General features: G+C 39.0%; 1 protein-coding gene across 2 annotated transcripts in view; it reads right to left on the bottom strand.

The window, feature by feature from the left end:
* The window catches only part of ATL3 (atlastin GTPase 3), a 46769-nt gene that overhangs the window by 23794 nt on the left and 9772 nt on the right, over nt 1-13203 (bottom strand). For both annotated transcript variants that reach the window (XM_055580996.1, XM_055580995.1), the window contains exons 2-4: nt 9730-9944; nt 9448-9591; nt 452-556 (exon numbers count right to left, since the gene is read on the bottom strand). In XM_055580996.1, the coding sequence (XP_055436971.1) occupies nt 452-556; nt 9448-9591; nt 9730-9936 (456 nt within the window). In that variant the 5' untranslated portion in view covers nt 9937-9944. The remainder of the gene's footprint in view (nt 1-451; nt 557-9447; nt 9592-9729; nt 9945-13203) is intronic.

The raw sequence follows: 13203 nt of genomic DNA, 5'->3' as shown, positions 1-13203 counted from the left end.
GTAAGTCTAAAGCAGTGAACAGAAGCTTGTACAGTTAAAGGTCTGCATATAAGAATACAAGGTCTGTTTAAACAGTAATATTATCTGTGTTTTTGGAGAACTATGCATATAAGGTTGAAATCGCATAATTCTTCCTTTATAGTTTAAAATAGTTTTCTTACTTTTTTACACCAAGTCTACATTTCCCATATAATGCAACTAATTTAACTTCAATTTCCACTTCTCAGACTTTTCCTGGAATATACTATACTATGACCAAAGTGGGAAAATATTAGTAATTTAGGCTGCTTCTTGAGCTTGTAAGAGCTTCACTGATATCTGTAGTATAAAAAGAACATTTACTTATACTTATCACCATAGGAATTCTGATAACAGAACAATAGCTGAAACTAGATGTGTCCTCTTTATCCTATTTCTTCTACAAAATGTTTTCCTAGTCAAGTGGTTTTACCTGCACAGAGCTAGTCATGGTGCTCAGAGCGAAGATGGTTGCACAGTCTTTCACAGTGGACTGGCTGTCAAATGCCCCCTGGGTGTCCATCAGAACAACTGCGACCTATAAACACAAACACAAACACACACACACACACAAACACACACACACACACACACACACAGAATATGTTCAAGTGAGAAGGGGAAGCACATGCTTGCAGGTTCTATCAGAAAAGCACAATTACAGCTAACCCTTGAACAACACGGGTGTGAACCACATGAGTCTACTTACATGCAGATTTTTTTCAATAAAGGTAAGTATTTAGATGCCTTGGTTTTTTCTGACCAGAGAACTTTGCTGGAAAAGATTATCTGCTCTGACAGACAGTACAAAACAGAGGTGTTTACAGAGCAATATGAAAAGAGAGGAAAATCACCCTAACAGGTAAGACAGCCAAATGTTGAAGCCAATTAGCTCACTTTTCAAGCCAGTCCTGTGGATGTTTTTGTTGTTGAAAAACAAATTTAAAATATTGACTTAGTTTAAACTCAGGCATTATCCAATAAAAATAAAACATATGGCCTTGTTGGCATTCCCCTGCAAAGCTGAATACTTCTCTTTAATTTATAGGATTTTCTGGTCATTTGATAAAAGAAAAACAAACATTTATTTCAATCTTTACGAAAGAGACCACACCACAGACGCCAAATGAAAGCAACAGAATCAAAGCCATCGTTCACTCTATGTAACTAGGTCTCATGAAGCCTCATTCTTTCCAAAAAGAACTTAATGACCCAGTCCCACCTTAGAAGTGAGATTTATGTAAAAATGTTAAAAAAAAAAAAAAAAAAGATGCAGTACCTACCATCCTTACATAACTTCCGATAATTGAAAAGATACCTGCACTCCCACATTCACTGCAGCATTATTCACAATAACCAAGGTACAGAAACAGGCTCAATGTTGTTTGACTGATGAATGGATGAACAAAAAGGAGTACATATCCATACACTGGATTATTTTACCATGGAAATGAGTCAAGTCTCAATACATGTCACATCATGGTAGGGCCTTGAGGGCACTGGGCTGGAAGAGGTCATACAAAATACCCATATTTTATACGATTCCATTTGTATGAAACAGCAAACATGGAAGAGGAAAGGAGATCAGGTGTGGCCAGGGGCTGGGAGAAGAGGGAAATGGGACGTGACTGGGTTTCTTTTGGGGGTGATGAAAATGTTCTAGCGTTACATGGTAATACTTGCGCAGTCTTATAAGTGTACTAAAAATAGCTGAATTACACACTTTGAAATGATGCATTTTATTGTAGGCAAATTATCTCTCAATGAAAAAGAAAATCATAACATCTGCTAATAAGAAAAATGAGGCTAACTAGAGGGAAAAAGAAGAAATACTAAAGAGAAGCTCTTTGAGGAGTGGGAGTCATAGTACACGTAAAGTGCTGGATATTTGGAGGGGAATGGTATTCATATATCATGTAGTGGAACAGTAAAATGCCCTAACGACCTTCAAGAACAGTTTGGCAATAGTGAGAAATAGAGGAAATGGGTATTCTCAGACCCAGTAATTCTACTTTTAAGAGACTTTCCAATGTTTTTCACTAGAACCCACAGTAAGAAATATATTTTATATTACAATCAAATATGCACATGCATTAAGCTGAAATTTAATTTTTATCTGCACTATATATACTCTAATACTTCCTAGTTCTTATTTTTAAAAAACTGGTCATAACAGTCAAAGTTCGATGCATTAGACAGGGCACTCAAAGCTGGTGCACTGGGACAACCCAGAGGGATGGGATGGGGAGGAGAGAGGTGGGAGGGGGGCTCAGGATGGGGGACACATGTACACCCGTGTACATGAACACCCGTGTTCAAAATTCTCCAAGCCAGGTTTCAACAGTATGTGAACTGTGACTTTCAGATGTTCAAGCTGGTTTTAGAAAAGGCAGAGGAACCAGAGATCAAATTGCCAACATCCGCTGGATTATGGAAAAAGTAAGAGAGTTCCAGAAAAACATCTATTTCTGCTTTATTGACTATGCCAAAGCCTTTGACTGTGTGGATCACAACAAACTGTGGAAAATTCTTAAAGAGATGTGAATACCAGACCATCTGACCTGCCTCTTGAGAAATCTGTATGCAGGTCAGGAAGCAACAGTTAGAACTGGACATGGAACAACAGACTGGTTCCAAATAGGAAAAGGAATACGTCAAGGCTGTATATTGTCAATTTAACTTATATGCAGAGTACATCATAAGAAACGCTGGACTGGAAGAAACACAAGCTGGAATCAAGATTGCTGGGAGAAATATCAATAACCTCAGATACGCAGATGACACCACCCTTATGGCAGAAAGCGAAGAAGAACTAAAGAGTCTCTTGATAAAAGTGAAAGAGGAGAGTGAAAAAGTTGGCTTAAAGCTCAACATTCAGAAAACTAAGATCATGGCATCTGGTCCCATCACTTCATGGCAAATAGATGGGGAAACAGTGGAAACAGTGACAGACTTTATTTTGGGGGGCTCCAAAATCACTGCATATGGTGACTGCAGCCATGAAATTAAAAAACACTTACTCTTTAGAAGAAAAGTTATGACCAACCTAGACAGCATGTTAAAAAGCAGAGACATTACTTTGCCAACAAAGGTCTGTCTCGTCAAGGCTATGGTTTTTCCAGTAGTCATGTACAGATGTGAGAGTTGGACTATAAAGAAAGCTGAGTGCCAAAGAATTGATGCTTTTGAACTGTGGTGTTGGAGAAGACTCTTGAGAGTCCCTTGGACTGCAAGAAGATCTAACCAGTCCATCCTAAAGGAGATCAGTCCTGAATATTCATTGGAAGGACTGATGTTGAAGCTGAAACTCTAAAACTTTGGCCACCTGATGCAAAGAACTGACTCATCTGAAAAGATCCTGATGCTGGGAAAGACTGAAGGTGGGAGAAGGGGATGAAAGAGGGTAAGATGACTGGATGGCATCACCGACTCAATGGACATGAGTTTGGGCAAGCTCCGGGAGTTGGTGATGGACAGGGAGGCCTGGCATGCTGCTGTCCATGGGGTTGCAAAGAGTTGGACACAACTGACCGACTGAACTGAACTGTACACCCATGGCTGATTTATATAAATGTATGGCAAAAACCACCACAATATTGTAAAGCAATTACCCTCCAATTAAAATTAATTTAAAAAAATAAAATGAATAATTAATCTGAAAAAACGAAACTGGTCATAAGCAATAAATTGATTTCTCTACACTTTATTGGGTCATGGACACAGTTCAAAAAACTGTGGCCTGGAGACATGCTTGCACACTACTCACAAAAACATTTTTCAGGTTGTTCACTATAGCAGGGATTACAAAATGAAAAAAAAAAGAAACAATCTAAATGCCCACCAATAGGGAAATAGGTAAATAAAATATGACATATTCATCTGATGGTTACTATCCCTGGTGGCTCAGACAATAAAGAATCTGCCTGAGGAGAAGGCAATGGCAACCCACTCCAGTGTTCTTGCCTGGAGAATCCGAGGGACGGGGGAGCCTCGTGGGCTGCCGTCTATGGGGTCACACAGAGTCGGAAATGACTGAAGTGACTTAGCAGCAGCAGCAGCAGGAGTGGGACTGGTGGACAACTCTCTTTTTAGTTTTTTGAGAACTGTTTATAATGTTCTGTATAGGGGCTGCACCAGTTTATATTCCCACAACAGTGTGGGAGTCTTCCCTTTTCTCTCCACCCTCACCAGCATTTATTATTTCCAGAATTTTTAATGATGGCCATTCTGACCAGTGTGAGGTGGTACCAAAGTGTAGTTCTGATTTACATTTCTCAGAGCCATCTATTTTTAACCAGTTTCGTTTGTACTCTCTTGGTGGTTATTTTCCTGTTTAAAATATACTTGTATTGCTGTTTCTTGATTTATCAAATTTAGAAATTATTTCCTCATGCTCTAAATTCAAGAAAGCATTGTTGACACCTGTATTTTCCTCTCTTTATAATTTTTTGAATTATAAAACCCTTTTACTTCCTCTGTTGCTTAACTGTTACTTTAAATAATATAAACAACTATTTCCTACTCATCAAGTTCTCTTTTTGTGTGTGTATCAATATTCCTTTTCATACCTTTTTTCTTCCAGTTTTCTTGAGGTATAATTGACAGATAGCACTACATAAGTTGAAGGTTTATACCATAATGATTTGACTTACATCATGAAATGTTTATTACAGTAAGTTTAGGGAATATCAGTCAACTTCACATAGATACTAAATTAAAGAAATTTTTTTCCTTGTGGTGAGAACTCTTAGGATTTACTCTCTTAACAGCTTTCATATATAACATACAGTATGTTAATTATATTTATTATGTTGTACATTAATTACATCCCTTGTGCTTATTTATCTTATAAACAGACGTTTGTACCTTTTGACTGAATACATCTAATTCTCCCCATCTTTCATCTCTAGCCTCTGGTAGCCACAAAACTCTGGTTTTCTATGAGTTTGTTTATTGGTTAGTTTGTTTTTAAAGTTTAACTGACCTATGCCATCGTCTTAGTTTGTGGCACATAGAGATTTGATTTTTTCTGTATGTTCAAAAAAATCGCCATGATAAGTCCAGTTGTCATCTGTCACCATACAAAGATTATATTATTATTGACTATATTCTCTATAATGTATATGTCATGCCCATTACTCATTTATTTTGTATCTGGAAGTTTGTACCTCTTAATCTCCCTCACCTATTTTTTTCCTCCTCCAACTTCAATCCCCTCTAGCAACCATCTGCTTGCTCTCGGGATCTACAACTCATTTTCGTTTTGTTACATTTGTTCACTTGTTTCAATTTTTAGATTCCACATATAATTAAAATTGTGCAGAATTTGAAAAAAAAAAAAAAAGAATCTGCCTGAATTCAGGAGACTCGGGGTTCAACCTCTGGGTTGGAAAGATCCCCTGGAGAAGGAAATGGCAACCTACTCTGGTAGTGTGGTCTGGAGAATCACATGGACAGAGGAGCCTGGTGGGCTACAGTCCAGGGGGTCACAATGAGTCAGACATGACTGAGCAACTAACACTTTATGAGACAACAGAGGCAAAACACTGGGCATCAGGTAACAAAGGATAATGATCCTTGAGAGAAAGGAAACAGATGAGGTCAGCCCTGCAGGTGACACAGCTAACTGGCTAAGGAAGGGGAACCCAGGCAGAGCTGACACAGTCCCTGAGTTGAGAAAACACAGCTGAGAGTCAGGGAGACCAAGGCAACGGGACTCAGGCAGAGCGCCTGGGAGGAGAGGGCTACAGAGGCAAAGAACACCATGGATCGCAGAGTCCCCATCAAGTGTTCGGCTGAGTCTCAACAAGCTCATGTGAATAAGGAAATTACCTGACGCTGGAGAAAGAGCCATTCAAAAGGCTTAGAGGGAAGATTACCCACTGCTCACAGGGGGCCAAGAATAGCACCTCTTCCCTCCAGTCAGACTACAAAAGCCCTGTAATTCTAATATCTTGCCTCAGTAGTAAGGAACAAATAGCTCTAGATTAAATACAGCTGTCTCATTTAACAAACCCTAAAATTCAAAAGCAAGACCAAAAAGGATCCATCAGCTTCCAAATTTCTTAAATGCGTCCTATATAACAAGCTAAGTATTTTATGGGAATTCAAAAATATCCAGCATTCAACCAGTTAAAATTCACACTAGTTAAAATTCTGGCATCCAACCAAAAGTTTGCAGGCATGCAAAGATATGACCCAAATGAGAAAAAATCACTGTCACAGACATAAAACTAACAGAATATGACTCTAAAAACAGTATTCTGTATACCTGTACTTCATACATTCAAAAAGTTAAGTGCCATAAAAAAACATTAAAAAAAAAAAAAGACCTAAAATAAACTTCCGAAGATGAAAATCTCAATGTCTGAAATGAAAAATACACTAGATGAGGGACATCTCTGATGGTCCAGCAGGTAAGACTCCATACTCCCAATGCAGGGGGCCTGGGTTCAATCCCTGGTCAGGGAACTAGACACCACATGTATGCCGCAACTAAGAAGCCCCCATGCCATGACAAAGATCCTGTGAGCCATAATTAAGGCTCAGTACAGGTTCCAAATAGGAAAAGGAGTACGTCAAGGCTGTATATTGTCACCCTGCTTTATTTAATTTATATGCAGAGTACATCATGAGAAACGCTGGGCTGGAAGAAGCACAAGCTGGAATCAAGATTGCCGGGAGAAATATCAATAACCTCAGATATGCAGATGACACCACCCTTATGGCGGAAAGTGAAGAGGAACTCAAAAGCCTCTTGATGAAGGTCAAAGAGGAGAGTGAAAAAGTTGGCTTAAAACTCAACATTCAGAAAACAAAGATCATGGCATCTGGTCCCATCACTTCATGGCAAATAGATGGGGAAACAGTGGAAACAGTGTCAGACTTTATTTTCCTGGGCTCCAAAATCACTGCAGATGGTGACTGCAGCCATGAAATTAAAAGATGCTTACTCCTTGGAAGAAAAGTTATGACCAACCTAGATAGCATATTGAAAAGCAGAGACATTACTTTGCCAACAAAGGTCCGGCTAGTCAAGGCTATGGTTTTTCCTGTGGTCATGTACGGATGTGAGAGTTGGACTGTGAAGAAAGCTGAGGGCTGAAGAATTGATGCTTCTGAACTGGGTGTTGGAGAAGACTCTTGAGAGTCCCTTGGACTGCAAGGAGATCCAACCAGTCCATTCTGAAGGAGATCAGCCCTGGGATTTCTTTGGAAGGAATGATGCTAAAAAGCTGAAACTCCAGTACTTTGGCCACCTCATGCGAAGAGTTGACTCATTGGAAAAGACCCTGATGCTGGGAGGGATTGGGGGCAGGAGGAGAAGGGGACGACAGAGGATGAGATGGCTGGATGGCATCACTGACTCGATGGACATGAGTCTGAGTGAACTCTGGGAGTTGGTGATGGACAGGGAGGCCTGGAGTGCTGCGATTCATGGGGTCGCAAAGAGTCGGACACAACTGAGCGACTGAACTGAACTGAACTGGCAGTGAAAATAAATAATAAAGAAAAAATATTTAAAGAAAAAAATACACTAGATGGGATTAACAACAGATTTAAAAGACTGGTGAACTAGAAGTCTTAGCAACAGAAACTATCTGAAAGGAAACAGAGAAATAAAATTTTTTTTAATGAATGGAGCACCAGTGAGCTATGGGACAACTTCAAGCAGCCTGACATACATGTAACAGGGACAAAAAAATATTTGAAGAAGCAATGGCCCCCCAAATGTTTGAATTTTATAAAAATTATAAACTTGCAGATTCAAAAAGCTCAAAAAAATTCAAACACAAGAAACATAAATACACAAAGACATGTCATAATCAAATTCCTAAAAAAAAAAAAAAAAATGATAAAGAAAAAAATTTTTAAAGCAACCAGACAAAAAAGACACATTAAACACAGAGACAAACAAAAATAAGGATAACAATAGATTTCTCAGCAGAAACAATGTCAGCAAAAAGACAGGGGACTGACATCTCTGAAGCACTAAAAGACAAAACTCCCATCCTAGAATCCTATACTCAGCATAACTATTTTCAAAACAAAGGTGAATACTTTTCAGACACAAAACAAAAGCTAAAAGAATTCTGCACCAGAAGAGTAGCACTATAAGAACTATTAAAGGAAGTCCTTCAAGCGGGAGGAAAAATGAACACAAAAAATAGATAGAAATCTGAACACAGAAATCTGGACGTAAAAAGCGAAGTACAGTTAATGGTAACTGCATGTGTAAGTACATGGCTTTTTTCTTATTATTTAAATATCTTTAAAAGATAACTGAATATTTAAACATAAATAAAAATAAAAACAATATTGTTATAGTAAAATATAGGACAAAAGCACAAAAGTTGGAAGGGGAGAAATGGAATATCAATTGTATCTTAATAAAGCTGTTTAAAGAATGGATAAAATAATATCTAAAGATTCTTCCAAGCTAAAGTTTCTAACCTTATATTTCAAAAAATCCTCATTCTCCTCCAGTCTCTTCCTACCCACCTCCTCGCCCCCAAGGCTTACGGGATCTTAGTACTCTGACCAGGAATCGAACATGTACACTTGGCAGTGATCAGAGCCCCAGTCACTGGACTGCCAGGGAATTTTCTACATTCTCTTCCTTTAAAAAAAAAAGTGCAAAAATCTCCCTATTTTGCTACACATTTTTTTGTATGCATAGCTAAGCATTTAAAAAAAAATTAGAGGGTTTTCTAATATACCTTTCTTCTGAAACTTCACTAAAACAGAGAGAAACAAAATATTTAAAGAAATAATAAGGAAATTCATAAAACAGAAGCTGTAGAAACAGTGATCAAGAGTCATGCATCAATTCTGCATCTCTCAAAATATTTAATACCTTAACATCAAGGAAAAGGCTGAAACTGAACAACGTGAAGGGGAGATAGGAAATCTCAAGCCTTGGAAAGACAAAAAATGAGAGACACAAACAACCGTGAAAAGATGCTTTAGGGTGAGACTAAAAACAGAAGGAAGGGTTAAAGTCTATTTAAGAAACAGTCATAACCCCAGATTCTCTCTTTCCACTGGAGCAGACATATACCTTGCCCCAGCTGACCCTTACAAAGAAATCTGGGAGCAGCTCTACAACTGAAGCTTATGAGGCTCATGAGAGGAGCTGCTGACAGCCGGAGGGGTGGGTGGAGTGAATGCTGACAGAAGTAAGAGTGTAAAGGAACTTCTGAAGAGTTGAGAGCATTCACCTCTGGGAGTGAAAATGAGCAGACGGAGGACTAGGTCATCTCAGAAGCCTTCTGCTACCACTGACCTTTTAAACTGCATTCGTGCATTATTTTTAAATCTTGAACTCATATCATTTTGATAAAAATCATTTTAATTGGATTACCAGACTACACATTAAAGTTTTCATTTCACTGTGTTTGTTACTTTCTAAGTCTTTTTCTTCCTTACCTTCTTTCCACCTGGCTTCTCCACAGTGAAAACCTCACTCCAGATCTGAATTCCGGTGGTTTCGGGGTCAGAGCCCCCTCGCCATGAAAACCCTGTCAACGGTTCTTCTGGGTCACCCAACCAGTTTGAATGGCCACCTTCCTTCTACAGGAGAAATAAGAAATTTCCATTAAAACTTAATCAAGTAACTTTGCACATCAAGGATAACTCATGAGGTGAGTTTGCTCTTTTGGACACACAAGTCTCCACTTTCTAATTTGAAATGAAATAACTCTACCTCACCTGGAAATATAAGTAGCGCAGCATGAAGTCCAGAAGGAAGGACTTGCCCTTTCGGAAGGCACCAGCCACCGACACCACCACCACATCAAGCTCTCGGATGTGGTCCTGTAAGAGGATGCTGGCCAAGGCTTTCTCTTCTAGCTCAAAGGAATGTTGGTCTTTCTGAACCAAAACAACCTGCACTGGACCAGGCTTTCCACTCTCCATAGCATCACCTATGTTGTTATAGAGATAAAAAAAAAAGTTTCAAATATATGTATCTTTAGCATGGAAGAGTAAAAACTTTTTAAACAGAGCACAAAAGCACCCAACCATAAAAGAAAAGAAAAAAGACAAATTAATTAGACTTCATTAAGAATTTTGTTCATTAAAAGACATCATTAAGGGAGTAAAAATGCAAGTTACAGGCTAAAAGAAAATATTTTAACACCTAAATCCAAAGGACTCATATTCAGAATCATTATAGAAATCCCAAAGAAAAAGACAACTATTCCATCTTTAAGAAGAGTAATAAGCAAAAGATTATGAACAGGCATTTCATTTAAAAAGGATATCCAAACGGCCAATAATCGTATGAAAAGTTTCTATACCATTACTTAACAAAGAAATGTAAAGCAAAACCTTATGGAGATACCACTGCTTGCCCATCAGCATGGTGCAACTGTAATTCTCAGACACTCTGATGGGGATGGAACCACTCTGAAAAACTGCTGGGTAGGATCTACTAAAACTAAACGTAACTATGACCCAGGCAACTCCACTCCTAGGTATATACCTACGAGAAATAAATGTGTAGATCCATCAAAAAACATATACGCAAGAATGTTCACATCAGCTTCATTCAAAATGGTCCCAAACTGAAAATAAACCAAAAGTCCAAGAGTAGAAAGGGTACCTGCCAAGGCCAAGCCTTTCACATACATCATTTTACTTAATCCTTAGAACTCTACGAAGTCAATAATACCGCTCCATTTTAAAAATAAAGAAACTAAGGCCTACAAAAGTTAAGTAACAGGTCCCAACAAGTCCTGGAGAAAACTTGAAAAGATCTGTAGGTCACTATGCTTTGCAGATCACTCTTACAAACCTAGTCAAGGTTTTAGAGGCAAGCAATTCTTTAGCTCAAAATTAACACTAACTCGTAGTTTCTCTTCTAGAGTTAAAAGCACAAAGATATTCTTTGAAATTCAGAGCCACTTAGCTATGTGGATTTACGGAAAGTTTACAAAAAAAAACAAAAACAAAGCAGCAGTGGAGTCTATGAAACGAAGCAAAGCACCACTTCCTGTACTAAAGGAGATGTTCTCAGGCAGTTAAAAGGACACCTGTTGCTGTTGTTTAGTTGCTAAGTCACATCCCATTCTCTGTGACCCCATGGACTAGATGGAATTCTCCAGGTAAGAATACTGGAGTGGATTGCCATTTCTTTGTCTAGGAGACCTTCCCAACCTAGGGATCAAACCCATGTTTCCTGCATTAGCAAGCAGATTCTAATAATTGGGTATTTAATGAATATTAGGAAGTTATGAATGAGTAAGGCAATGCCAAAGAATGCTCAAACTACTGCACAATTGCACTCATCTCACATGCAAGTAAAGTAATGCTCAAAATTCTCCAAGCCAGGCTTCAGCAATACGTGAACTGTGAACTTCCAGATGTTCAAGCTGCTTTTAGAAAAGGCAGAGGAACCAGAGATCAAATTGCCAACATCCGCTGGATCATCGAAAAACCAAGCGAGTTCCAGAAACACATCTATTTCTGCTTTATTGACTATGCCAAAGCCTTTGACTGTGTGGATCACAATAAACTGTGGAAAATTCTGAAAGAGATGTGAATACCAGACCACCTGACCTGCTTCTTGAGAAACCTATATGCAGGTCAGGAAGCAACAGTTAGAACTGGACATGGAACAACAGACTGGTTCCAAGTAGGAAAAGGAGTACGTCAAGGCTGTATACTGTCACCCTGCTTATCTAACTTGTATGCAGAGTACATCATGATAAACGCTGGACTGGAAGAAACACAAGCTGGAATCAAGATTGCTGGGAGAAATATCAATAACCTCAGATATGCAGATGACACCACCCTTATGGCAGAAAGTGAAGAGGAACTAAAAAGCCTCTGGATGAAAGTAAAGAGGAGAGTGAAAAAGTTGGCTTAAAGCTCAACATTCAGAAAACGAAGATCATGGCATCTGGTCCCATCACTTCATGGCAAATAGATGGGGAAACAGTGGAAACAGTGTCAGACTTTATTTTGGGGGGCTCCAAAAATCACTGCAGATGGTGACTGCAGCCATGAAATTAAAAGACGCTTACTCCTTGGAAGGAAAGTTATGACCAACCTAGATAGTATATTCCAAAGCAGAGACATTACTTTGCCAACAAAGGTCCGTCTAGTCAAGGCTATGGTTTTTCCAGAGGTCATGTGTGGATGTGAGAGTTGGACTGTGAAGAAAGCTGAGTGCTGAATAATTGATGCTTTTGAACTGTGGTGTTGGAGAAGACTCTTGAGAGTCCCTTGGACTGCAAGGAGATCCAACCAGTCCATTCTAAAGGAGATCAGTCCTGGGTGTTCATTGGAAGGACCGATGCTAAAGCAAATTCCCATACTTTGGCCACCTCATGGGAAGAGTTGACTCATTGGAAAAGACCCTGATGCTGGGAGGGATTGGGGGCAGGAGGAGAAGGGGACGACAGAGGATGAGATGGCTGGATGGCATCACTGACTCGATGGACATGAGTTTGAGTGAACTCCAGAGTTGGTGATGGACAGGGAGGCCTGGTGTGCTGTGATTCATGGGGTCGCAGAGTCGGACACAACTGAGCGACTGAACTGAACTGAATTAGAAAACAAAACCATGTTTTAGTGGATTATTGTTTAGAAGGAGGCTAAGTTAAAAAAAAAAAAAAAACAACTAATGAATTTAAAGTAGATTGAAGAACAAATATTAAGTTGAGCATAGTAGAGGTAGGTAGATATGGCCAAAATCATACATATGGTCCCAGAAACCCTTTCGTCTGGGAAGCACTGAAGGCTGAATGATCATAGCGGGCAAAGTAGACACAACAGCCTGACTGCCAGACTCTACCCTTTAAGTATGCACTGCTGCTCATTTTTTAAACTTACAGTATCAGATAGCAACAAAAGGCTTGCCATTTTTTACTTTTTTTGCAAACTACTGGAAAACAACCTATAACTATAGATTAAATTTCACGCTGGCACTATAATACACAGATACTAACACTTTTCTTTCCCATTATTTCCCATTACAAAAAGGAAACATTTTTGTGAATAATCTTTTGGAGTTCTTACTGACATAGCAGCAGGTGAATCCGGGGCGTGAAGACCTTCAATCTTTCACATAAAAGAACAAATGAGAACAATTTATTCACACCGATAAGGCATGGGGTTAAGTGCTGTGCAATACTCAAAGCAGAACCAAAGTCCCTGAGATGGCTGGTTGCTCCCCCA

Source organism: Bubalus kerabau, chromosome 5 (genome assembly GCF_029407905.1).
Source record: "Bubalus kerabau isolate K-KA32 ecotype Philippines breed swamp buffalo chromosome 5, PCC_UOA_SB_1v2, whole genome shotgun sequence".
Classification (NCBI taxonomy): Eukaryota; Metazoa; Chordata; class Mammalia; order Artiodactyla; family Bovidae; genus Bubalus; species Bubalus kerabau.
This window is presented reverse-complemented; position numbering and strand designations above follow the sequence as displayed.